The sequence below is a fragment of the Bombus pyrosoma genome, linkage group LG9 (genome assembly GCF_014825855.1).
Source record: "Bombus pyrosoma isolate SC7728 linkage group LG9, ASM1482585v1, whole genome shotgun sequence".
In the NCBI taxonomy this organism is placed as follows: Eukaryota; Metazoa; Arthropoda; class Insecta; order Hymenoptera; family Apidae; genus Bombus; species Bombus pyrosoma.
Window position 1 is genome coordinate 4,307,466 of NC_057778.1, and position 27,404 is coordinate 4,334,869.

Consider the following 27,404-nt stretch of genomic DNA (forward strand, 5'->3'; position numbering starts at 1 on the left):
TTGTACGTGTAACAAAAGCATTATGGTCCAATGGTTCTCCGCTATATTTTATATCGCATCGTCTCTCTCATAAAATCTTTGAGACGAAAGCACACACAAAACCATTAGATTTCTCAAACCTCAAACAGTGTCCAAGACCAGTTGGAAACCACTGGCGATAGTCTAATAACGCGGGTCCCAAGAAAAACGTATTTTCGCGAACAATCGCTCTTCGTAATTGAAAATTTCGTTCAATCTGTGGTCGGTTGTTCACGTGTCGCCGAAGAATGCAATGAAAAAGTGCTTGATAAGGCTCATCGCCCGCGAGTTACGCCATTAATCTCGTGGTCGTATAATTGCTCTCGTCGCCAGTTAAAAAGCTAATTCGTTTAATTGCTACGAAACGACGACGATGAAGGAGGTGTGACATTTACTTGGAATAACAGGAAATTTTCCTTGACAAATTGACTATTTATATCGTTTTAAACATTTTGAAACGACGTGAGCTGGATACACGACGTTGTTTGCGCGATCGTCATTTTCTCTAGGCGGATGACATCCACATTGTATATTCATTGTTGTTCGTTCGACACTAAAACGTCTAACAATGGAAAAATGTGGGACATTAGCTCTGGGCTTATCAGTATACGTCGTTTGTCTGGCGTTCTAACGTGTAATAATTTTTCTATGGCCGCGTATTTCGCTTTATATATTTGCATATATCGGGTGTCTGTTTCTCCCGTCGTCTAATATTTTTCCTAAGTAGACGGGACGTGTGCAGGTAACACAAATGAAGTTTTATTATGCTTTTGTGGAAATGTGCAGCGTGGTTGGAATAAATTAAAGGAATTTAGGTTAAGCTTTTGGGTAAATGATATTTTTCCTTGGTGGCAGGTCTCGTGTTTTAGTGCTAAAGGTTGAATTTAATCAGAGTTGTACATGATGAATGAAATGTACATATGCTTGTTATTCTTGTGTAGAAACTAATTTGAATTGTAAGTTGCTACATAGTTTTTATTGGAAGATAGAATATAAGGGATACTACACTAAGTTTACCATCGACATCGAGTATCTCCTGATAATATGTTACTGCCCACATGGGAGAAATAATTTACTTCACATTGGTATTCTTTCCAAGAAAAGAAATCAATTGCTTGAAACTAAATTTTCAATTATCAAGTCTGCAATATAATATCCTGTATTACTCACAACTGTTTTCTACCGATATGGCGATTGTGTAGCTCTAGAACTCTCCATTCTTAAAATATTAATTATTATATCACCATTGAAATATTCTCCCAGTACCTTTACGCTCCACAGGTTTGGAACATTGAACATTTTCTCCGTCTAAGAATTTCATAAATATTGAAACAAACTACCAGCTTATCTAAGGGAGGATACGAAAAGGAAATTATAAATTTCGTTATTTGTAACGTTTAACAAGTTGATCGCTAATGACGTTACGTTGGCGTCATACGCGAATGGTTTTCAAACGACACCGGAAATGTTCAAAAGAAAATAACAAAATTCAGTCACAATGGAACATCGCGTTACTTCGATCCAACGGTGCTGGGATACACTTTGCTATAGAACGATTTATGGATCAAACTTGCAGCAATATGCGTCCAATTTTTAATAGTTTTTGCTGTAAGAATGAAAAGTCTATCTGTGATTCGCAAAAAACTTCCGAATGAAATCGCAGATACACAAGCAAAGGTCGACAGAATTTTTCGGTAAATCTAGTATCAAAAAAGTAACGTTTCCGCAGGATGTTTTCCGTAATGGTTCCGGCCATCGAATAATACGATTTCAGCACGTACGCGTCACCTTTTTTTGCTGTATCTCGATTTCTTGCGTTTATTTCGTTTCATTCAAACCGTGGATTTAACGAGTTCCTGTCACGCCACGAGCCAATGTTTTTCTCACGCTCAAAACCCAATCGACGTATTAATTAATCCAGAAATAAATTCTTTCGCGCTGTTCAGTAAAATTAAAAATACTCGTAACTCGTGCGCAAAAGAAGGGAATTAAGATAGAAATTAAGAAGGTGAGCGGGCGACAAGATACGTTATTAATTTTGTCGCGTTACAATCATCCTTAGAGGAGAGAGGATGAAACGACACGCAGGCGCCTTATCGTTTCACGCGGGTACTCCTTTACGCTCGCCCTTCGCCAATTATCACGAAGAGTCGAGGCTACGTTTAGCGAGACAACGATGTTAGACTGAAACAATTAGGTATAACCGCATTAGCATTACTTGTACGTAAACTTTCCGTCGCGTCTTCCAACAAGAATGACGCAGTGTCGAGATAAAAGGCGCGGAAAGTACGTCTTCGAGCTGAGAGTGGGTCATTGTGTATGTATACAAATCACTTTTTCTAATAGCACCTATGATGGTTACAAAAATTATTGGCATATCATAGTGTTTATTATAGCATTTACATACTAAATAATTAAATCCAAGTATATTAAACTTCGTATCATTTAGTAATACTTTTATATGACTATAAGCATTTGATACTACAAAAATGAAAAATATAGAAGCTGATAAAGAAACGCTTCATTGGAAAATAAGGATATGTGATAATACTTTTTGTGGTCATCGTATATCGAATTATATAAAATAGTAGGATTTTCTTCGGTAAAAGTTTTGGTCGAAGAATTTTCCACGATAGCAGAATTCTAATGAATGTTGATTTTCTTTTAAATTCTTGGTTATATTCGTCATGAAACCCGCAATGGTAAATTTTTTACTAGTATTACATAATGTGTAATGCAAATGTTTTTAGACTTCAAATATTGTCTTAGGATTTTGACCACTGTTTAGTATTCGTAAATACGCGAGTTTCGTACGGTTTTCAAGAATTACCAAGTAAGACAAAGATGTTCAACATAAACTAATCATGAAATGTAAACAAGTTAACGTATATTCTATGGACAGACTCGAAACTTTAAAAATACGAAGGTTTACCTTTAAAATGTGACTCATTTAATTGACTCATATTAAAATAAATATTGAGGAAGCGAAATGAATGTCATTTTATAGGAAAGAATTCAATGTTTTCGTACCATTTGTGATCGTTTCGTTGGATGGCCTAGTCCAATAAGTGATCGCTGTTGGATAAGCCTCACTGTGACATTCCAGGACGAGAGTTTGGCCCTCATAAGCGCCCACTAACTGGTTTTCGATCCATACCATTGGCTGAACTGCAAAAACAATTTCTGATAATAATTCGTATAAAATTTTTCTCATACATTAAATATTTCGTTCAGTTACAGGCATACGGTCGATTACATTAGGGTCGAAAATGTGATAATAGTTTAGAAATTTAGGAATAGTATAGGAATATATTTAAGCAACGAGATATTGTGTTGGGATATTAGCACTGCATTTTCAAGAACTGTAAACTTCATTTCTATTGATATTAAAAGAAATTTTATCATCTTTTCCTTTCATTCAATTTTTCCTTGTTAATCATACCGTACTTTTTGTCTAATACAAATCATTGTTCCGAAAGTAAATACTTCATGGGACTGAAAGTTTAACGATGTTCATTTTTTGAAATGTCATATTTTCCTTCTATAGAGATTTTACTGATATCAAGGCAAATTTATCTTTATATCAATTAATAAATTTTACAGAGAATAGAATTACAATCTCCTATTATTCAATCACTAAGGAAAATATATCTATATTTCATAGATCTCAATGGAATTCCACATCCCATTCAATTTATCAAATCTTTGCATTTTTCAAATATTCAAAGTTATTGAATTTTGTTAAAAATATAATAAAAATCTTAATTCTTCGTTCTGCGTGAAAGTAACGTTCTAAACTAACCGATCGTCATAGTGTTAATAAAAGCGACAGGAGAAAAAAGAAATGAATACATTTGGAATTTCAATGGTATTTTTTTCAGTTCAAAGCGTGCGTTTTAAGAGCCCTCATTTTAATCAATCCGTTAAGATAGTCGACAGGTTGGTTCGTGACAGCAGAGGTTTGCCGCCGGCAGACAATATTTAAGGCGTTACTTCAGCGCCGGAAACAATGGTCCCCTGCATCTGCCATTCACGGTCTCCCAAGTGGCGTCATTATGGTACCGTTCTCCCGACAGATCCACGGCCATATAGCGAGACCTTAAATTGCATTTTCCAACACGTGTGCATAATGCACTGTTAGTGCTTCCAGTTATTTGTCTTTGTGCCAAGCTGGAATGCCATTAGTTGCTTTATGATTCGAAGGGTTTTTGATACATACAAACGATTTAATTCTTTTTCGTTACTAATCCCATACAAATAGGATTGTTTCTTTGTTTGTATGAATTTCCAAAACTTGATATATTTAGTTGGAACTTATTTGTGTAGTTCTGAATTGATATCCTAAATTTGGTTCTGAGAATCTTTCTTCCGTTATTAATCTAAGTAGGATAAAAATTCATTATGAATATTGACAATTTTATTTAGTGTTATATAAAACGTATTAAATGTATTTCTCAAATAGATAATCAAATATTATTGGCTTCATAGGGTGAAACAATAAACAGTAAGAAAAATACATTTTTTAAGAAATCAGATGAAATCAGGAACATAGTTATACAAATTAATCATCAGCGTGCTGTTTGAATAATCAAATAACATTGTCATTGCGTGAATTCTCGAATAAAGTTGAAGTAACTCTTTGCAATTTCTTGCAAACTTTTTTTCAGGAGACTATCTCGAAATATTTTATATTTTATAATTACCAACATCTTTATTAAGCAATCGATTAAATTTTAATCTCATGATTATAAAACTAAATACCTCAGAATTTTTATATACACTGCCAGAATAGTTTCAAATTTAACTAATATAATTACGACAGTCGTGTCTCATTACAGCGTTAATCAAAATGTTTTAAATGATACATATGAAATACATATACACACAAATTTTTTATGGTAGATGTTAAGATACTATCGTGAGACTGTGTACATATTATATAGTTTCTTAAAATGTATTTCTAGTAAAGAACCTACAGTAAACATTGAGCACGATCCGCTTGCTGACTGCTGGAGGAACACCATTCGACGCTATGCACAGATACGGTCCCATATGGGCACGCGTGACGCGCGTTAGCTTCAACACCGAGCCCTCGCCTACTGTAACAAAACATACAAATGTATAGAAGTGCGTGTTTCATTTGTTGGCCCCGCCATAAGCGGCTGCGGGAACGTTTAAAACCGAGATACTTCCGAAAAATTGCTATCGCACTCGTCCAGCTCTGCGAATCTCAAATAAAAGCTGTCAAATAGTGCTACTGCGTAAAATCCCAGTGCATTAAGCAGTCGATTTCACATAGGTTATTCACTTGAATATCTGTTATGCAGCCTTTTCTGGTTTAGTTGATTTTTCGAATAAATGAAAGGTTTTTCGATGAATAGAAAGTGGAATGGTAGAGATTTATTCCGGCAGTTGAAGTCGAGGATCATAATATCTGATATCTGGAATGTTGGAGCTGACTGAAGCTGCTTCGTTATAAATATTATAAGAAATCGAATCGTGTATTATATTTTTTGATGGTTGAAATTAATTTGATATTAATAATTTGACGTTAATGCTGATATTAATACCCTGAATCCACTGTATTTTATATTTTTGGTGACTAAACAAGTCTGATAGTTGGTCGTAGGATAAATTGAATATTTTATGCTGATAGATTTTCCTCCTTTAATTTATATCCTCTTTTACTTAAGCTAGATAGAATAACATGTATACACATTCGGTGACGTTCACCCAAAACCTTGGATAGCCATAAACTCCTCTTTCACACCCCAAGTAATCATTATCAGTCCTCCCTTACATCTGTAATTCTCTAAATTCAGACAGTGGCTATAAACATTTGTCTGTCATAAAAGAACCAATGTATTTTATATCATATTATATGTTATGTCATAATATTTTTAATATTTTGATTATTCTTAGCTAATTTAGGAAGAAGAGAATTTCCTTTCTAATTGCCCATTTAACTATTCATAAAAATCGTAAGTGAAGGAATGAAATCTTAAAATACATCCTTGAACCTTTGCATAGATAGAGACTTTTTAAGAAGCATCCGGTGGATTTCCGTTCCTGAACTAGGACATTATTATGCCGGGGAAAACAGATTCCTATCAAGCATGTTTATAAAATAACGAATATCAGGAGGTTACTGATTTTCTTCCTTCGAGAAATAAAGTTTATGAAATTTATTATTAGACTATCTTTATTTTAAAAGCAAACATTCTAAACTGAAATTATCAAAAATCATTATACAATTTCTGGCCATGAGAAATTGGTTAATGTTTGAGTCATATTCACAGTAGTGATGTTTAATAAATTCTGTTAGAATTATAGGTAAAATTTAAAGTACATTATAAAATTAAAAGTAAATTATAAATTACAGACAAAAATATGATATAAAATATGAAATGAAATCAACGATTCTTTGGTATTACGCATTGGTATTAAATATGACATGAGTAGTACTTCAATTAATCAAGGTATTTCCTCTATCAAAATGAAAGAACGGTTTAAAATCAACGCAATCTAGACAAAAATCTTTTCAAACACCAGATCTTTTATAAATATCAATTTACAGTTATTGTATATTAACTTTTAAATAATATCAGCTTCATCGTGCTATAATAATAATAATAATAATAATAATAAAATCGTAATATTCGTTACTTATATTTTTCGAAATGAAATAATAAGAAAAACAATAATAATTAGTAAGTAATAAAAAAATGCTGGCCATTCGTAATTTTGAAATTTAATTTACATGATATCAAAATTAAGCCGATTCGGTATTTTCAAAGGACAGCGGAAGTGCACATTTTCGTTATGGCGAGTACACGAAACAGGTGAATTGTTATAAAGTTTGCCAGCTGTTTACGTAATCAATGCCTATGTTTACGAGTAATAACGTTGCCGCCGGGTTGCTGCTAAGGCTGGTAAACGTTAAATATGATTATACCCGTGGAACGGCTGTAATCTGCTGGAAAATATTCGAACCACGAGAAGTCGGAGTGCGATGCACCGGATACGAGTGGGTGAACGTTGCAAGGCAAAAACGGAAAACCTACTTAAGAGATTTAATTAGATCGCTTGAAGGGGCACGTAAGTGATGTAACCGCGTTTAACGAAACCTCCTCTGTGGCCCGTGAAATTCTCCGTACCGACAATTTATTAAAGTAGCGACTGTAATGGTAGAAACCGCGAAAGGAGATGCTAATTTCCTGACTTTATGAACTTCAATGACATACGTAATTTGAGAATCCGAAACGAGAGAATCTTCAGTATGTCGGTGTTATAGAAATACGAAAGACACAAATCATCTGAAATATCGATTTTGGGTTTGAGATATTGCAATTCTGTTGAATATGATTATGATAAATCATTCTGAATTAAATTTACGAGTTTCGTGATTGGAGTATCCAGTTATTTGATTAACATTTTTCTCGTCCAATTTTTACCCTAATAGCTACTTTTATAAAACAAGATTCTCATCACAACAACCTCTTCTTTAACAAAAGAGATATAAACGCGCGACTACAATAACTTGGAACTTTCCTTAAAAACATTTAAAGTGCGGGGAAATCTGCAAGCTAAAATAATTATTAAGCCGCTAAATAAAGGCAGGCAGTAGTTTCAGAGTTTCATTGCGAAAGTTTAACGATTTGAAGAAAATTTCATACATTTAGAATCAAAATTCCTCTAAAACTCAGTCAACACCTTAAGAGAAATAATCTAGAAGTTTTTTTTACGAAGGAACTTCTCCAACGCGTACAACTTGCAACTTTGCATTCTTCTTTTTTACGAAATTAGAAAATTTGATAAAAATTTACGATATCATCTCAAATAGGATCATGTACTCGTTCGAATTTAATCTCTGTATAAAAAACTTTAAACGAAACCGCCACTTCAAAGTAGAATTTATGAAACCTGCTCGCTGGCCCCTTTGTTGTTTGAATCTTTTGATTTAGAGCCGCTTGCTGATCTGCGAAATTGATGGCCAATTTGAAAATTGAAATTTAATCTCATAAAAAGCGCTTTGCGTGCTGTGCTATCGAAACAGGCGAGGTCCGAGACAGTCAGTAAACAATTTTTGAATTTTCGACGATGGAAATCGTGAATGTAGAGCAAACACAACAAGTTGAATTTTATTCTAACGCAGTCTCGTTTCATCGCCAATATAATTAATTAGGTAAATTTTATTACGTTTCACTGCTGTGAACGTAACTACATTTTCGCAGTAGTATTTATTGGATAACTATAGTTTGATATGAGGGAATTAATTTTCTCGGACATTGAAATTACTTCAAACAATGATACCAGATATTGCACGATACGAATAATTGTATTAAAGGTCTTCGAATTTTATCGAATAAAGATAAATTACTGATTTGTATTACTACAGTCAAAAATATGGGGCACTAAATAGAATTACTATTACTATTCTTTACTTTAAACTATGGTATAGATTAAATTATGATTAAATTGTAGTTTAATAGTTAATTACAGTATGATATAGTTCAAAATAATGAATTTGTTATTCGATGAAGTTTCTGTCAAGTTAAAATTTTCAATTTCTAGCTACTAATATATTTATAAATATTCAATAACCATTTTGCAATTGTCATCGATTAATAAATAAAATTATGACGTAATTGAGAATAATACAGAATTTGAGATTTAAAGTGGTGTGTTTTCTGTTTTATCTGCATAAAGCAATAAACACACCAATACATTTGATGACTTAATCAATCAAATTTCCAATAACCAATTGCTAATCATCAACTTTGACGAAACAATAAACGATATTTGATAATTTCGCTAATTTCCAGCAACGTGAACTCTCTATGTCCAATTAATAGCTTTTAATTACCAAATACCAATTACTAATTGCGGATCTTCAGTTTCTAATATCCGATCTCCTATTATTATAAAGCTTTCAATTTCTCGCTCCATTGTTTAATAATTAATCATCGAAGATATAAAAGACAAGATACGTAGGCCAAAAACTACCAAATATAAATTACCAATTTTCAGTCTCTAACTTTCAATTTCCCATTACGAAACAACTCCACCGTATGATAATTAATTTGCGAAGGAACAGGGAATGAAGGTACGGGTAAAAAACATCCAAATATTTTTCATTTCCAACTCATTATAAACTTTTTAAAACTTCGAAAAGACATTTCATCAATACGGCAGAAGACTAAGTTCGTAGTTCAAAGGAGAGGGTGCTGTAACCCTAATTGAGTGCATTGAAAAAGGCGCGAAAAAGGCACATCCCTTTAAACACCTGTTGAGAAAATCGTTTAGCCCGTCGAAATTCATTCCACGTGTCAAGCTGTTCGTACTTGGGCAATTACGGGAGCATCGCTTCTAGCTGTTCTGAAATTACCGACAGGAAGCTTCACCGGGGAAAAGACTTTGCTTTTCATCTACCAGCGCCATCAAGTTCGGCCTTGCGTGTCTGCTTCGAAAGGACAAAACGTCGTTTCCACAGTACGAGTGAGAGAAACAGAGAGATAGCAGGGGAAAAGGCGGAAGAATAGAAATAGGTATACAGAACTGATGGAATATTTTATTTTTCTTTTACTTATCGCTTAATGGAATCGAACTGCTTCTCGTCGAGAACCGACAGCTGGGCAAAGCAGAAGCGCATAAGAAGCGAGTAGGAAGAATAAAAGGAAGCAACGGCGACAAATGCTTAAAACGATTCCTTAAAACCAGACTAGGACGAGAAAAAGTTCATCCGGTGAATAAATCACCGGAATTTCATTCCTATCTTCTAACCAGACCAGAGAAATTCCTTCTCATTCTAGTATAGGTCATATCCTCTCTTATATCGAAACTTCGGATCCGATACATCCTATAGATACAGCTTTCAAAGCTTTCGGTAGATAGCTGAAGACATTCGATTTTTGAGGATTCTTCTTTCTACGTGATGTTTGAAGTTGGATTGGTTCAGTTAAAATTCACGTGGAATGTGAATAGGTACGATAAGCAGACGTATATTCGAACGAAGGAGATTGACACTCTCGTATGAGATGATTTAGTAATTAATAATAAAATTTTACGTCAAATAGGATAATTGTATGACTGGTAATTAATAAGATTTTCTTGTAAAATTTCGTTTTTTTGATGAAAAATATCACTATTATGCCACAGAATTTACAACCTATCGATAAATTGTAACTTGTGTTCTGTAAAACGGCACTGACGATGTAGTTTCAATGTACAAAAAGTTCTAGATGTACTAAGATATTATTACAATCTTTCAAATATATGCTATAACCTTATATTCATACAAATATATAATTATGTACCAATCTATCTATCGCGTGTTAACACTCATAAAGTATTGGTATTTGCATATGAAAATCCTTAGCAAGCAATCCTTACTTCAATTCCTACAAGAAAACAAACTTCTAACAGCTAAAAATTTCCAAAACTTCCCAAACGTCACATTCTTGCTCTTGAAGAAGTGACTTGAAGCATGACCGGAGCCGACTATTCAAACGTAATCGAACGATTTGTCAAACGAGGTGAGAAGAAAAGCTCTTATTTCATCCAAGGACAGAATAGACAGTTTCAGGTTAAGCTCCGAAAGATTTAAGAAAAGCAGAAACGGGATCTCGAGTCTTCCAGTTCATGGCCGCTTTCACAATTTCCAATTCTTATTCAGTTCCCGAAATTGTCAGTTGTTTTAAAAAGAAATCGTTCAACCCTTTCAGACTTCAACTCCTTCATCAATTAAGAGTCTAGAATTAAGGATTTTAATTAACGGGAAGAGAACCTTGGCCATTTATCTGGCTAAAGTGGCTAAAAAATTGTCGCCTGGCTCGCTCAAACGAGAAACCACAAACGCTTCACAATTGTCACCGCTGTTCGTAGTCTTAGTGTTTAAGCTCGAGTCTGGAAAGGACGAGGAGGATTGAGAACGATCCGGCCCGGGAAAGGGTGAGGAGAAGGGCTCAGAGAAAGGGTGAGGAGAAGGGCTCAGAGAAAGGGTTAGGCTAACCCTTTTGCTTACGCACCTGCAGACCGTACAATTCGAAACGTCCCCTGCACTTCCGTGTGCAATTAGTCACGGAATGGGTTGAACAGTCATGGCGCCTCGAGGGAGCTGGGGAGGGATGGACTTGGATCAGAGAAATTGCGTATCGGGTAAAGAGACAGAGTGGCACGAAGAATAGACAACTGAATAATTCGAATAAGGGGTCAGAAATGGTAATTAAGGGGCAAAAGGATGGACAAAACGACCGATGGACGCTTTGACGGCTTGAAAACTGAAACGCTCGTCACATCGATTCCACCTGGACAGAAATAGATAAGAAAACCGACCAGTATCGATTTCCGAATTGGAGGATAGATTAGTCTATACTATTGCATGTCGATTCCGAGATGCAGTGTTCAACGCTGTCCGTTTATTTAATTGAAGTGCATCGTGCTTAATGAGTACGTCAAGAAGAATGACGTTTAATAGGGGGTGACGGTTGACGTTTAAAAGGAAATTGAAACTTCAAGTTTTCAGGATTGAAATATTCGTTCTTAAAGGATTTTAAATGCAGTTTTGACAATTTTTATGGTGTGGACATTTACAAAATGCATCTAGCCCAAAAAGTATATAAAATGTCCGTACAAAATACTCACGATAATATATGGTGGGTGAAAAATATGAATTTGTAAAAAATCTGCAGTATAGTGATAAATTTATCGCGTGCTACGTTCTATTTATTCTGTAGTCATTTCTATTTATCTCGCCGGTACCTCGGCGATATCACTTGGTATATTGATAAGCATCATTAAGTTATCAATAATTTTTCAGTAATCGTTAGTGTCATCTCTATATGATTGACGATGGCGATCGATCCGTTCGACATATCACAAAATGATTATTATTAGTAATTTATTAACAATTCTCTTTCATCGAACGTTTTCGTGACTCGTTCCATTATAAATTAGAATTCTCCAGAATGCTTTAGGTCGTCAATAATTCCTGATTGATATCAATATGTTATAGAAATGGGAATAATTAATTGAATAATGAATGATATTCGACTGAATTGTAATTGGATGTATTGTGCTTTACGTGTAAGTTTATGCGAATAATATGTGTGTCAAATATATCGTCGAAATAGGACAAGACCGTTTTTGAATGATGTTATTCTCGTTATATTTGCGTGTGTGACAGGGAAGTCGATGACCGAAAACACGTAGAATAACACAGTGCGACATCCATAAACGTATTACTGTAGAACGTCAATCAATTATAACGCATGAACAGTAAAGCACACGATCAATGCTTAACTGGATTCACTTTTGGCTCTGGTACCGAAAGCAAAATATTTTTCGACTCGTATTTCATTATAATTAATATATTACAATTAATAATTGTTTGCTAAAACAATCAAATGTTCACTAATGAAAAATGTTCACTGTTCCCATGACTTGAAGTATTCATAAATGTCCCAGAAACAGGTGATTGATGTTTGATGTAATCAACCGATCAAAGAATAAAGTTGCGTTAACGCGGGATCTCTAATTTCCAAATACTCAAACTTTCAAGTTTTTTAATTTTCAGATTTTGAGATTTACAATTTTCAGCCGAATATTAAGATTCTCAAATTCGTTATAGAACAATAATGCAGCGTTTACGTATAATTCGTGCATCACTTCGCTGTCTGGTCTTCAATGGATTAATCCATTCGCTGCTATTGACCTATACGTTGTGCATGCAGCATATGCACTAAACAGAACTACCATACTCTCAACAATATCTACTGACACAGTTGTTGTGTCTTTTAGTGTACGTGTTTTAACAGAAAGATTTTCAACGACAAAGAAAACAGTAAGTATCGAAGTTGGAGCAAACATTATTTAAACTAATGTTTAATTAATGCTATCTTTGACAAAAGTAGAATTTTATAGAAGTAAAGAAAGATACGCTTCTTTAAAAAAAAATACAGTTTCAGCAATAGAATATGTTAATCGCAAATATTTACATGATTATCGATAAATAAAGGAATAGATATGCATATCCATGTAAATACATTAGAAAATTAATTGGAAAGTGTAAGCCATTATAGTAGTCTCTACAAACATTAATCTTAAACTATTAACAACGAGTATTATGGATACTACTTCCATTAAAGTTGATTTAATTAAATTAATTTATTTGGCAAACTTTAAATTCATAAATACAATGTTCTACTGATGCGTAGTTCAAACTTTATCCGTTTCGTTGATTGTTTTATTCTATTTCTATACGTTTTGCAGAATTATAATTGAGTCAAGTTTTATTTCTACTGACCACGTTAAACTGTATCGAAGTACGACTTTAATTATTATCCTCCCTTAGCAAAATTGAATTATGATTCCTAACACACAATAATTTGTATTAAATCGGGACCATGTGCTGAATCTTATTAAAATAAAATTGTAACATGGAAAAATAAACAAAACAAAATTGTAAATTAATAAAATAAACATCTATATTCATATATTCCATAGAAGTAAAATTCTCATTCATTTTATTGCAATTCAATCTATATTCTGCTTTCATTGACTCTATCAATTTTTGTTAATCTAAATCTCCATTGTTTTGTATAAGGGACTATATGTTCAATTTATATATGAAACTAATCGAAATGGATGAGTTAGGGTAAGATAAAGTCAAGATCGAGCTATATATAACCAAATTATTTTCTAATCCGTCAAATATGATTATGAAGAACTTCAAAATAGTATACTTAACTCACTTTTAGTTGTGTGACAAATCTTATAGCGCATTATTTTACGTTTAATCTGTCAAACATCCATTCAGACTAGAAATTAACTCCATCATTCATTTTAAGATGAGTCAAAACACATGACTCACACGAGCTAGAATTCGTCGCAAGACATCTCGCGTCCAAGCACAAACGCCAAAGAAAGGAGCAAGGGGCGCGATCTCATCTAGCTGGCGTAGCTGTCAAAACCCAGGCGTTGCTACTCTATCCTCGCAATAAAGATCTCATGCAATCAGAGAGGCGAACGAGTCGTGTGTCTTTCCCAGCTTTATTCGGCAGAAGAAGGTTCAGGGAAAGTACGCTTCCCGGTGCGAGAAAAGTGGCAATATACGCGGAACGAGGCGAGGACGATTGCAGGATAACAATGCCTGCAGCGAGAAAGCAGGCATAAATGGACCCAAGGTGCGAAAGAAGGAAACATGGTCCAGTCGGTGCAGATGGGTCAAATAGGAGTAGCAGACGAGTTGGGTGGCGGATAGTGTAAAATGCGATCCGGACATTTCTTTGAGTTATATCTGAGGTTATGTAATACCAATCGCATATAATATTTCTACGTTTCGCTTTAAACAAAGTAACAAATCGGTAAATTGCCGCATGGTTGACGTAAATATCCATGAAAAAATAACGAGGTGTTGGGTTAAGAAAAATGGGAATTTAAATATAAAATCAACCAATCATTGCATTTAATGAGAATAGGCATTTTCAAAATCAACCTTCTGCTGTATTTAATAAAAGCTTCTGAACAGCAGAGCAACAAATACAACCTATAACAAATAACAAATAACAACCTAACATTTGTGATAGGTATCACTCATTATAAATTCCTAGTTCTGGTATTAAATACAGTCTCCATAAACCCAAGAACTAGTATATCTGTCACGTTCATTCCATTTACTCCTTAAATACGTACCTTCGTGTGAATTCGATTGTGCGATCGTGCCACCAACTTCTCGCCGCCACGTGACCTTCGGCTTGGGGGTACCAGTCGCGGCGCATCGTAATGTCACATTGCTGCCCTCTCGTACCTCCATGTCGGTGCTGGTGGAGTCGTCCAGGATATCCGGTGGTACTGAAACAATGAGCACATTGCAACGATACTATCCCGCCTCCCTCGTGTACACCTCGTATACACAGGGCACGCTCGAACGCGACGCCATTCGATTGGATAGATGGCTATCTGGCCCCGATCTACCGATGTCTCGTTGTGTATTCGCAAATATTCCGCAACGCCATCGACGAATCGACCGCCGCCCTGGTGTTCCGCATACGACAATCCGATCGTAAAACCGGGAATCGCTCGGCTGATCGTGAATACGCTTGAACGGGCCTGCGTTACGTCGTAACGTGACCGGTTCACCGATCCGCCTCCCTATTGTGTGGTGACGCGTTTAAGGTGCTTTCGATCACCTGGAATCCTGTGCGAAATTCGGGTTCTGTGGATTGGTAGTTGGAATTACACACAGTACAGTGGCTCAGAAAAATACTTGAGTATATATTATAGGAACCTTTTATGTATAGTGACTATAAAAAGTATTTTCATGTCATTGTGTTATTCACATACTAATCGATCAGTTTCAAGATCGGTATTAAATTTCGTATGATATAGTAGGACTTTCGTATGACTAAATTTGAACTGAGAGAACTGTCATGATTATAAATGCACATTTTTAGATTTGTTTCAAACTTTGCCGATATAATTATGGTAGCCAAATCCCGTTACAGTGCTAATGAATTTTCAAAATATTTTATATTTTATATAACACAAGTTTGTGGATTCTTTCGTGAGCAACTGTACATATACACACGTAAGATATTGTTTAGGAGTTTCTCTTTCATAGAATTTAGGTTTGTTATGTTATTGGATGAAACTTTGATGGTGGATGTTTTGTTTGGGTGAATGCGAGGTATGTATTGATGTATGGAGTATTGTAAGGACATGTTGGAATGGGTTTGAGTGAATTTTACTGGTGTATATCTTTTTCTTTTTTTTTAGAGTGCATAGAGCGCATGTAGGGATTTGTCTGGGATAGTTATGTTTTTGAATATTATTTATACATATATGATCGTAATGAAATTGTGAAAAATGATTTATGATCGTTTGTAAATTTTAAATTACATGTAATTCTATTGATATAATTTTAAGATGCCGAGAAAATATGAAAGTAAGATTTCAAAAATGTACAATATTCACTGACAAAGCGAGAATTTAATCAACATAAATTTACTTTTTTTTTAGCGAACACAAATTAAACTGCAAGTTTGTATTTGAAGTTAACTTAAATATTTTTCTTGATAATACATTACACGTAGAAATAAAGGGATTGTTTAAAGAAACCTATTTAAGGAAATTTTAGAGAACGTTTACTTTGTTTTTCATGAATCAATATAATACACATTAATATTCTTGTATTTTCTTCTTGTTGATACAACTGATGTAATAACACACAATGTTTATACGGAATTTATCAAATATTCGTAAAAGAAAATATAAACCTTTTACATTAAAAGCATAGTTTTTATAACTTATTTTAATTAAATGTTTTGTTATTTTTTTCCGTTCATACTATAAATGCTGAAACTTTCTGTTGGAAATTGTTTTTAAGACCCTGTATAATTTCAAATTATAATTTCTTCTTCTAATTAAAAATTTCTGTAGCAAGTAATTAAATTTAAGCGAAAAGATAAAATACTTCCAAACATATCATATATTCTTTTCCTTAAATCACATTATAAATTTATCTGTTATCTGTTGTAGATAGTTAATATTGCAATAATTTATATTGATATATATTTTTATTATGTGAGATAACATTTTACGCATTTTAGTGAATGTAAAATTAATTTAAATGTATTTTATACTCCGTATTAAAGATTTTCGAAATATATATATTGAAACGTTCACTAAATGAAACGTATTATTCATGAAATAAACTGTCAATTAAAAAAGTTGAAAGCAATTTCATAATACGCATAATACATAATATAATGTGGAATTGTATACGGGTAAATTGCTTGAAAATTTCTAAGAGAAAGAATTAAATGGCTATTATTGCAGCTTTGGTGGCTCGATTTCCTTTTTCCCTTGACGTAAGTGAGACGAAGGGGCCGCGGCGGGCTTTTGTTTCATGCCATTGATTCGCGATAATTGGCCACGCTCCGGTACTTTAATCGTCATTTCAATCGCAGAAGGGAAAGTGTTTTGTTTCGCACGCGCTGGAAATTAAATGGCATATCGTGGTGCACGATGATAACCACGCTCTTCAATTTACTGAAGGTTATAATTTCAATTTAAACGGGAAAGGCGAGGTGGCGTTATCGATTAAAACGATACCTGCAGTTTCACTTTTTAATTCTGGCATCTAGGGCTTATACATTTATACGATACATTTACTCTTAATCTCGCTCACTGAAACTTTTAAATACGCCAACTTTATTATCTCTAAAAATGTATTTAATATTTTGTAAGAATTATTTTGTAAAAATAAATTGTAAAGAACACTAAATTTTATTTGCGCACTTCAAAATCAAGTTAAAAATCTATATAACACTAAAATTGTCGAACGAGTCACAATAGCTGCGAAACGTTTGTGTAAAACGAAACTTTAATTGAATCAATAGATTCAAGTTAAGCAATCAAATAATGTAATTGTATAAAGTAATGTAAAACAATCAAATAATACACTTCATCGATCAATTTTCCGTTTATAAAACAACTAGGTATTATACTTCATGAAATATGTTTTATGCATAAAAATATAGAAAAGATTGTAAAAACCATGGGTTCATAAGAGGTAACAAAAACAGTTCCAAAATAGCATCGGCCAGTGTTTTCATTCGATTTTTCGATTTTTAGTTTCACGGAATTCAAAGGAACACATTCTATCTTTATAGAAAATTGATCGCTTGTAATAGCGTTTGAAATTAAAGGAAGTACAAATATGTTTTTCAAAATGTGCTGCACTTCTGAAATGTTGAAACGTTTGGAACCATCGGAAACCCTTATAAAATCATGCAGCCTTCAGATTTAAAGGATTTTAAAATTCAAAGCTTGAAGTTCCAAATTTGAAACACAAATTTAAAATTTAAAATTCAAAAACGAAGAATTCACATTCAAAATTTAACAACCTTCAGTATTTTTAGTATAGCAAAGTAGAATGTCAACGTAGACATTTTTAAATGCTTTAAATAAAGGAGGTAAAGAAGAAAATGTTATTTATAATTAAACGCGTTCTAGAAACTAATTATTTTTAGGAATCAATGAGAATATTTGCTTAATATAATTATATTATTCTTAATTACGTACTCGAATATTTGCACTTTTCCATATTTTTACATAATAAAGAGTAATGTAATCTGAAGAGCCACTAGTTATTATTAGAACGAAAGATAATAGAGAACGTTGTTATAGAGAAAACTAGGTTATATCACTGAAAGTTGAAAATTTCGATTTTAAAGTTTCTACTTCTCCTAGTGTCCACAAGAGGGTAGACGTGTCATATCCAAAGAGCTTTTCAAGAACAAGGTGAAAATTAGTTTTTAACGATCTTTAGAAGCCCGTATACTTGACAAACGATTCCATGAAGAAAACTTTCCCACAGACAGATGCTATTGCAGCTAGTTCTTTAGAAAAAGTGCACAAAGTCTGCAATGGAAGAAACGCTATATCTAAAGCTAATGGTCTGTTAAATAGTTGAAAATTTCCCAAAAAAAAGCTAAACAGTTTTTGAACTTTATAAACAAAAATCAGAGTATCTCTTATTAAATAATATTCCCATTTATTCCAATTTCTTTGCTCGTGTTATATCCTTCGATAATATTTTTATCAGATATTTACGATATTCTTTTTATTCAAGTATGTATTCAAAATTTTCTTAAATAATATTTCGTTGTTAAAGCGAGTTTCAAGAATATTAAGCTCATTAAGTATCAATTAAATTAATTAGATGTTCTCAATGGTAAGGCATAATTCAAGATTATCGCAGCTTTTCTTCCAAGAATATTCTATCCAATGAGAAATATTCATGAGCTTTTGTTAACTATAATATATATACATATAGGTTAGGGTATATATGAAGATCGCTATCGAGGCCTAGCTTTCTCAAGGAAACTCTCAATCCTGTCTTACCTACGAGTTCAGGAAGACGTGTTCAGGAGGTAAAGTAGTTGGAAAACGAACTTTTCACAAGGAGAGGTTTTCGAACGTAACGTAAACTTTCCAAACAAGTCTCTCGCCCTTGCGTAACTTGTTACCCTGATTAGCGTGATAGGCTGTCTTATATGTAGAAGAAAATGAACAGAATTGACAACACATTGAATATTAAGTACCCAGGAGATGAAATAAACAAGGAAAGGAATAAAACGTGCGTTGCTGAAAGAAATTTTGAAATTACTTATCTGGTTCTATCAATATCGAATTTTGTGATAAAACTTTTGCTATTTGTTTGAAGCTAACGCTTTGCTAACTCGAAAGTGATGAGTTCTGGTAATACAAATTCTAATTTTACATGTGAATTTTACAAGCTACAAGCTAGCTTATATGATGGTGTAAAAATAACGCAGAACAATAATTTCTCAACCAAATTATAGCTCTGTAAAATGTAGGCAACTGATTAGATAGTTTGGAGTAGTAGTATCATGATTATAAAATGATAAATATTCTTTATACGACAGATATTTATAATCTAGAACTTCTCGATTCACGATAATTCGGAAACGATGCACTAGCAATACTAATTAGTAGGTTATTGTATAATAATTTATATATAATATATTTCTATAGGACAATTTATTGTAAGCGTGTCTTGGTGAATAATGTTGGTCCAACAGGAAGGTGTTGGTCCAAATCGCGATTATTCCGGGCTTAATAAATATTACCGTCACATATAACCTTTTTACTCGACAAGTTTACATCTGTTCCAAAAATACACCACATAATTTCCATTTACCCTATCTCCTTGAAACCACATGTATCATAGAAATGAATAACCATCGTCGTATAGCTATATAAATCAATAAACTTTCTGCACACAATTCACGAGCGACTATCGTCCGGATAATGCAACACCGTATAATAAAAGTAAAACGAGTATATGGATGAGAAATTTTCGCGAAAAATCAAGTAAATGTGAGGCTATCAAACAAAAAAGCAATTGGATCGGGCCATAGAGAAAAATATCAAGCTACGCGTGGCGCAATTCATTTCGCGCTCTGGCTACGTTGTGTTTCAAACGCGGCGACAAAAAACCGTCGTATCCGCAGATAGTATATTTATTGATACGGCGAAACAATCGCGTCGAATTTATTATTTCACACGTGTTTCGCCTGACACAACGTGCCCGTAGTTCTTCATTCGCATAGATTTTTCTCCCAACGTCCTTTTTCCAGCCGCACGTTGCGCGAACCATGCGTTCCATTCGTAAGAAGAACGAGTTATTTTAAAGTTGTTTATAAACTCCCCTTGTATAGCGCACCGTACGAATTTTAATCCTGCTGCTAGAAACTACAGTGGCTCACGAAAGTATAGAAAAGACCTGTAGACACCTTTTATGGATATACCATATGTGTTGCATAAAGTATTTAGAAATTTTAGTAGCATTGTAACGAGACACGGTTGTCAAAATTATGTTGCTAAAGTTTGAAACAAATCTGGAAATGTATTTAGAAACTACAAGGTGTTTAGCACAAGCATATATTTCGTAGAGATCGCAAAAATATTTAAGCAGTAAATCATCCGTTATAATATATTGATGTAATCACTTAAGTATAGTTACTTCAAAATAAAATAATTCTAATGAAGACTGAGCCAGCTCGGACTATGAAAGATCAAATGAGTGATAAATAATATTTATCGTTGTATAATCTTCTCCTGTTTAAACTTCATTTCGATATAGAATAATAATTCTAATTAATATTTGCACAATTTTCAACAATATGTTATAAGTAGGCGTTATATATAAAATAAAGCAAACTATTAAAAAAGTAAACGAATAATCAATAACACTTGCCACTTTTCAACCTTCTGCTGTATTAAACTCCGTTATGACAGAGCAGATAGGACGAACTCAAACTATACGCCAACAGCGTCAAGATGAAGCAAACACAGGCCTTCAATCTCAGCCTTGTAATTTCACAATTTAATCGGGAAATTCTCGTTCAGACTAAACGTCGTACCAATCGAACACGAAAGTGAGAACAGGCAATTTCACAGTGTGCAGCGGTCAAGTAGGTAGTAACGCGGCCGCGATAAAGGAAGGAATTTAACGAGGGTTATTCGCGATAAGCTTAAGAGCTTTGCGCTCAGGGGTTCCGAGTCGCCGTGCCCTGGAAATTATAGTATACGCGAGCACGCTTAAGGGCTGCAGCTTCAGTTTGTCCGCTGACTAATGGAATTTCGGGAATTCCATTTGAAAGTTAATCGCGTGTTTGTGTCGGGGACATCGTCACGGAGTGCATTTAATTACTCGCAGAAACGGTCTGCTAACTTATTTACGCGCGTCCAGCGAACTGCTCCAGGCGACCAACAACACTCCTAGTTTCATGGAAATATAATCTTACCGCGTTTACGAATTCATCAGCATCTCTAGTACGTCCACCTGTCCCGAATCCTCGATCTATGCTATGGTCGCAGTGGAGGCGTACCTCGACGAACTGTCTTTCTGACAAATGAAGTGTCCGGAGATGTAAATATATACATTCCTAAGCATGTACAAACGTTATTGTAAGATGAGTCTCTCAGAACTTCCCATTTATAGTTAATATCATAACTTTGTTGTATAAATACACGATTAATTTTGAATTTTCAAAAAACGATTTATTTATCGTAAGAAAATTGTAATTGTAATCAATGTAACTTCTGAATTAAGCTGAGTTTACACCGCTGGAGCAAGCGATTACATTCCAGTAATTTGACTAGAAATCGATCGATGTTTACATTATTCCAGATTTTTTTGAACCGTTAAAAGTGGTAAACTGTAATGGCAATGGATTCACGCAAAATCGGATGTACACTATACTACGCTTCAGTCAGCGCTGGGTATTGAGCCGTCTCGACGCTTCCAGTAACGTTGGAATATTGTGTTCTCGATGGTGGGGGTAAACACTGGATTTGAAAAGTAGATTTTCGATCCCCTCGTGTGACTGGATTACTTGCTACCATGACGGCATTGTATTGGGATAAAAACACTGTTTACATTATTTCAGTTACAATTCAACGATGGATTGGAGTGCTACTGGACCAATGTAAAACCAACTTTCCATATCATATGTAAATGATGCTCAAATATGTGGGAGATACTTATAGAATCGACCCTAGACACCAAAGTCAAACGCAATGGTAGTTTTGATATGAGATTCATCAACAATGCATCGAATTGAAAACTTGATCTCTTACAAAAGACAGAAAATGTGATTCATCTGTGTTTTTCACCTGTGGCCTTCATGTTTGATTGCTTCGAGGTATTCATCAGAATACTGGTTCGTCAGGGCACGCATCCATTGTGACCACAGCCTCGTGCAATCAAAAACACACTGTAGACCAGGATGGTTCTTCCGTTTCACCGAATAAATGACAAAAATTTCTAGTCGATCGATCATCGACGAGTCAAATGGTCGAGCAGAGAAGAAGGATGCGATCAATTCCGGCTGTGACCTCCAGCTATTCTGACTCCTCGCGTAACGATGGCCGGACTCGATCGTCGAAAACGATAAAGAAGAAATTTAACGAGGGGTTAGGTGTAGGTTAAGCCATACGCTCCTGGCGCACGTTCTGCCGTGCTCAGCGACTGGTAAATGGGCTTCTTGCAGAGCGAACAGGCCGGCCAGTTATTAAGGCGAGGAGCACCAGTCGCCAGGAAGGTGTTTAATAGCCCACCAAGTGTACAATCGGCCATGAAGGTTTTGGTGCGCGGTGTGCACTTTACATACATTTGCATCCCACCGCGGCAAATTCGACATCAATCTACAAAGGCAACGCGACTCTGTGCTCCAAGGTGTCTCTATCTTCACAAACCGGATTCTTTCAGCCCCTGACGTCATCCTTGATTACACTATTTTGGATTCGCGATTGCATGCTAAACGCTTCCTTTCGGTTCTTCGTCTTTCTTTGATGTTTTCGTAGAGTTTCATTTTTATGATCTCAGAGGAATATTTGCAAGGGGTGTTGAATAGTAGGAGATAGGTTAGAGGCCTCGAATGGTGGGCAAAGAGTTGTGTGTGCAGGATTTGTAATCGGGAGGATTTATAGCCGGGGGTTCATTTGCAATCTCGTTAAGATCGTGGCCAGTGTTAACTGGTCCTTGTATACGAGGCGTTGAAAGGAAAGAGTGCGAGATTTTAAGATTTTTATGATACTCAGCGGGAAATGTAATATATCTGTGCTTAAGCTATTAAACTTAAAGTCGAGCCTTTTGAAATCAAAATTAATTTTGTGTCTGTAGGTTGTTTGAGTACATTTCCGTTAGATAAAGAAATTTCCATTTGCTTTAGAAGTACTTTAATTAAAGAAATGTAGAGGAATATGTATTACAACAAAAGATGAATTAGTTGAAATATTAAGATAAAAATGTGAATACGAACTAAAATAATGTTCTTCCGGTAGTTACCAAGATACCAACTATAGAAAAACAAGATTTAATTAAATCGCCATACATTTTATTCCTTATATAAGATTCAAACTTTGGAACTCATTGTTAGTCGAAATCAAGAGACACTATTGAAACTCCCATGCGGCAAGTCTAACTGTTCCAGTAGAACACAAAATACATATGATTTCCATTTAAATCGTCCTAAGATCTCGTTACAATTGTATAATTCCGCAATACATAACGAAATTATAAAGCATCGTAATTTATTTAATGAAGAGTGATTCTGAAAACTCGAGTGTGATGTTTAGATTAAAATCCATAGTACCGTGTAGAAATTTGATTGATGGCAAGAATATATATATATATACATATTTGTAACTGTAATATAATAGAGAAGTGGAATAGTATTTGACAGTCGTTCAAGACATGCTGAATCATTTTTCTGCTACCTTCGATCAAATGTCTAAATCAATACTGTTAGATTATGAACGCTGGCCAAAGAGATATCTTTATTCGAGTCAAAAATAAAATATAATATAATATTATGCACCATACAAAATTACCACTTTGGAAAATGTCATTCCTCGAATCAAAAATAGCCTTTCGAATGAAATATTCATGCCGCCTAAAAGTAACTTCTCTCAAAATCCCCTACGTTCAAAACGAATTCAAAACGAAAACATCTTAAGAACTACGATGCCCTCGTTACGAAACGTTTCACATAAAGAATTCTTGAACAAATCACAAAGTCTATGCATAGCCTGGTCTAATGTAAATATTGATTTCAATTATTTACTAAATAATCTATGTACTTACTAGAAGGATGTACATATAAGCCATTCACAGGCTAAAGTGTCTAACTTTGCTTTTTAAATTTCTTACATTTTAATGCCAAAACACATGATTGGGGTTTATCTTACATAATCGCGTCAATTTCCTTTACTTCTTCTTTTGTGAAGTTAACCGATTTGGTAAACGAGTGGTTCATATAATAAATGAAATTTAAGTGTATAACACTAATATTTAATTCATTTCACTAAATTCAACTTTAATTCAACTTCGTTGTCACCCACTTCCGTTACATATTTATATATTATTGTCCCCAATTGTAAATAACAAATTTACAAATGTGACCATCTCAATTGGCAACGAAGACACTTGTACCCTATTTTCAAAGCTGCATCAAGTGATCCTACTGTATATTACGAATCAGTTAGAGCTTCTACTATCCATCTTTCTAGCCACAAGCAGCACACGCTAAAGCCAGGGAAATAATCAGGGATTAAATATCGGTGAGTCGGTGGTGGGAATCACGAAACCCTGGCGACACCACAGTGGATTCTAAGGAGACCCATAGTTGAGCGAACTTTGACAAGTTGGCGGTAACAGGAGCGCTGGTACCAAGTGCCAAGAAAGTTCGGTGGTAGGTTCGGTTGATGCATGGGCTCGGAAGAAGGATACCAACGCCAGCCAAAGGACATGTTCCGCGGGACAAGCGTAAGTTACGTAGACACGGAAAACGCTGAATCCACCAGTACTTAGCCGAGTTTCCACGAGGAGGAACCCAAGGTGCCGGAAGGCGGCGGAGTTTCGGGAATACGCGCAATACAAATTCACCGGCAATCTCAGACGCACGATTCGCTTGCAAATATTTGCTGTAATGGCACACCTATACAGCCAGGAATTCCTTTTTGCTTGGAGAAACAACAACAACAACAAGCCTGAATGTGTCCGACATTTGGAAACCTAACTAGGAACAGTAAATGCTGTACATTCCTTACTCGTTATGGAGTGACCGGTACTACACGCTGCGAACTCGTTAGCCCACTTCTCGGATAATTGTAACGTGTGAGATTTGAAATTCTTCGCGGGATTTTGGTAATGAAAGATTTGCTAATTTTGTAGTAATCTCAGAAGGACCTGTGTTAATAACGTGTTCACGACCGGTATGTATACAAATCAATATATTATCCTTTAACTGTATAAACTATATTATCCTTTCTCATTTTTCATTTCCCTAGATAGCCATTTTATTTTTAGTTCTGACAACGTCGATTGTAAATTTGTAACCCGATTACTCGTACTTCAATAATATTTCTGAAATTGATCATCTCGACTATTTTAGTAACCATTGTAGAAGTGAGAATTTATATATGCGAATGACGAATGTATATGCAAGGCTAGAAATGGAGGCTGATTTGAAAAATATAGAAATAGGCTGGGATACATGATAACACACGGAAATTCGATTGCATGTAGTAAGACTGTATGAATATGTGAAACCTATAAAAATTCAATATGATTGAGTAGCGATGGAGTCTAGTAGGAATCGTAGAAGTAGTTTAGAAGTTAGGAGAGTCATATTACGTGAGAATAATTGTTAAGTTGCATTATCGTTGTTATTTTATTACTTGACATTTGGTATGTATTATTCTACTTTATATTTTTTGATAAAAATATATTCGAAATTCAACCTTCCTACAGTAGCAATGGATGTTTTTTTTCCAGTTTATAGCATGGCTAGTAGTCTAAAACTGGACCACCGAAGTTTTTAATTACCATTAATTGATAAATGGCCGTACAGTATATCTGTCAGCCAAATAACCGTGTAGGACGTAAATAATACTATGAATGACGCTCCTGAAAACTCATAAACTTTTCTAGAGTGAATAGTACATTTTCCAATTTGCAAAAACAAATTTTAAATTCGTCGCATCTAGATATAAAAAGGAAAGAAGGAGAAAATAGAACATAAATGTATTAAACGATAGCTCAAACGATACAGTATTGAAATATTTTAAAAAATTAGAAATATTAAAAAATAAAAAATGTTTAATTTCGTACTGTCGAACTTCAAACGCAATTTCTTTGCAAAATTTATTGGTATTAAAAAATTGTCAACATGTCAATGCACGTTGGTGAATAAGTTATGTTTTGTTTGATGTATAGCCGCGATCTCAGAAACTGTCTGAAAGTCCTGTGATAGATTTTTACGATCCCATAGCAGATTTCAGATTGCCACTACTAATTTCACGCGAAGGTAAAACGTAGATGTCTAAAAGTTTGGAGCTCTGAAAAAGTTGATCGCTCGATTTCCTGACATTTCACTAGGAAACTTTGTGTAGAACATTCCCGCTGCATTTTCCTCTATAACCTGCTATGCGTTCAAAGCTAATGGCAATTAAATAATTTCAGCTACTGTAGAACTAATGAAGGACTAATATTCGCGAAATAGAGTGAATTAATTGAATTAAATTTAAATTGATAAACTTAACTTCATTATTGGTATATTGTAGAAGTCAATATAAAAGATACATTCCAGGAGAAATTATCTTCGCGGAAACATAGATTTCAAGAATTGTGATTATTTAGTAGTCAGTTATCCATTATACCAATAAGATTCAATATTTAATAGTACATCTTTAGTAACAATTTAATATTTAACATAACTATACATATCGTATACTGTTTTCAATAAATATTTTGCAACATTCATATAGTGTATTTCCAGATTAGTTTCAAATTCTACCACTATAATCATGCATATCGTGTCTTACTATACTGCTAATAAAATTTCAGAAAGTTTTATAACATACAACACATAATAAAGATATAGGTACAGAAAAATCTTTCGTGATAAATATTCAAATATTTTTTTGTGAGACGATACATATTATTATGATCTACGATTGTTATTAGACAAAAAGATAATATTAATAGCTGATTACCGACTACTTCGAGGAATCCAGTGTTGCTGGACATGGGGTCGGTGTTAACTTGGCACATATACCATCCTCTGTCCGTTTCTTTGGTGTCCCGGATATGAAGACACCATCTACGATGACCGCTATGTGTGACGGCGATACGGTGATTCTTCGTGATAACGTGAGTAGCGATCGTGAGGATCGTTTGTGTGTCCACTCGCAGCCACGCTACCTATACGACAAAGGAACAAAGTATTTTCATGCGTTCGTCACAATTGTATCAAGAAATATCAGATGATATTAGTGTATCCTCTATCATA

The 27,404-nt window shown here is 34.5% G+C and overlaps 1 protein-coding gene across 4 annotated transcripts in view; it reads right to left on the reverse strand.

Moving 5' to 3' along the window:
• The window catches only part of LOC122570667 (lachesin-like), a 161,990-nt gene that overhangs the window by 20,182 nt on the left and 114,404 nt on the right, over positions 1-27,404 (reverse strand). For 3 of the 4 annotated variants that reach the window (XM_043733274.1, XM_043733277.1, XM_043733276.1), the window contains exons 3-6: positions 27,109-27,316; positions 14,710-14,868; positions 4,995-5,117; positions 3,049-3,186 (exon numbers count right to left, since the gene is read on the reverse strand). In XM_043733274.1, the coding sequence (XP_043589209.1) occupies positions 3,049-3,186; positions 4,995-5,117; positions 14,710-14,868; positions 27,109-27,316 (628 nt within the window). The remainder of the gene's footprint in view (positions 1-3,048; positions 3,187-4,994; positions 5,118-14,709; positions 14,869-27,108; positions 27,317-27,404) is intronic. The other variant, XM_043733275.1, reaches the window with a different exon arrangement.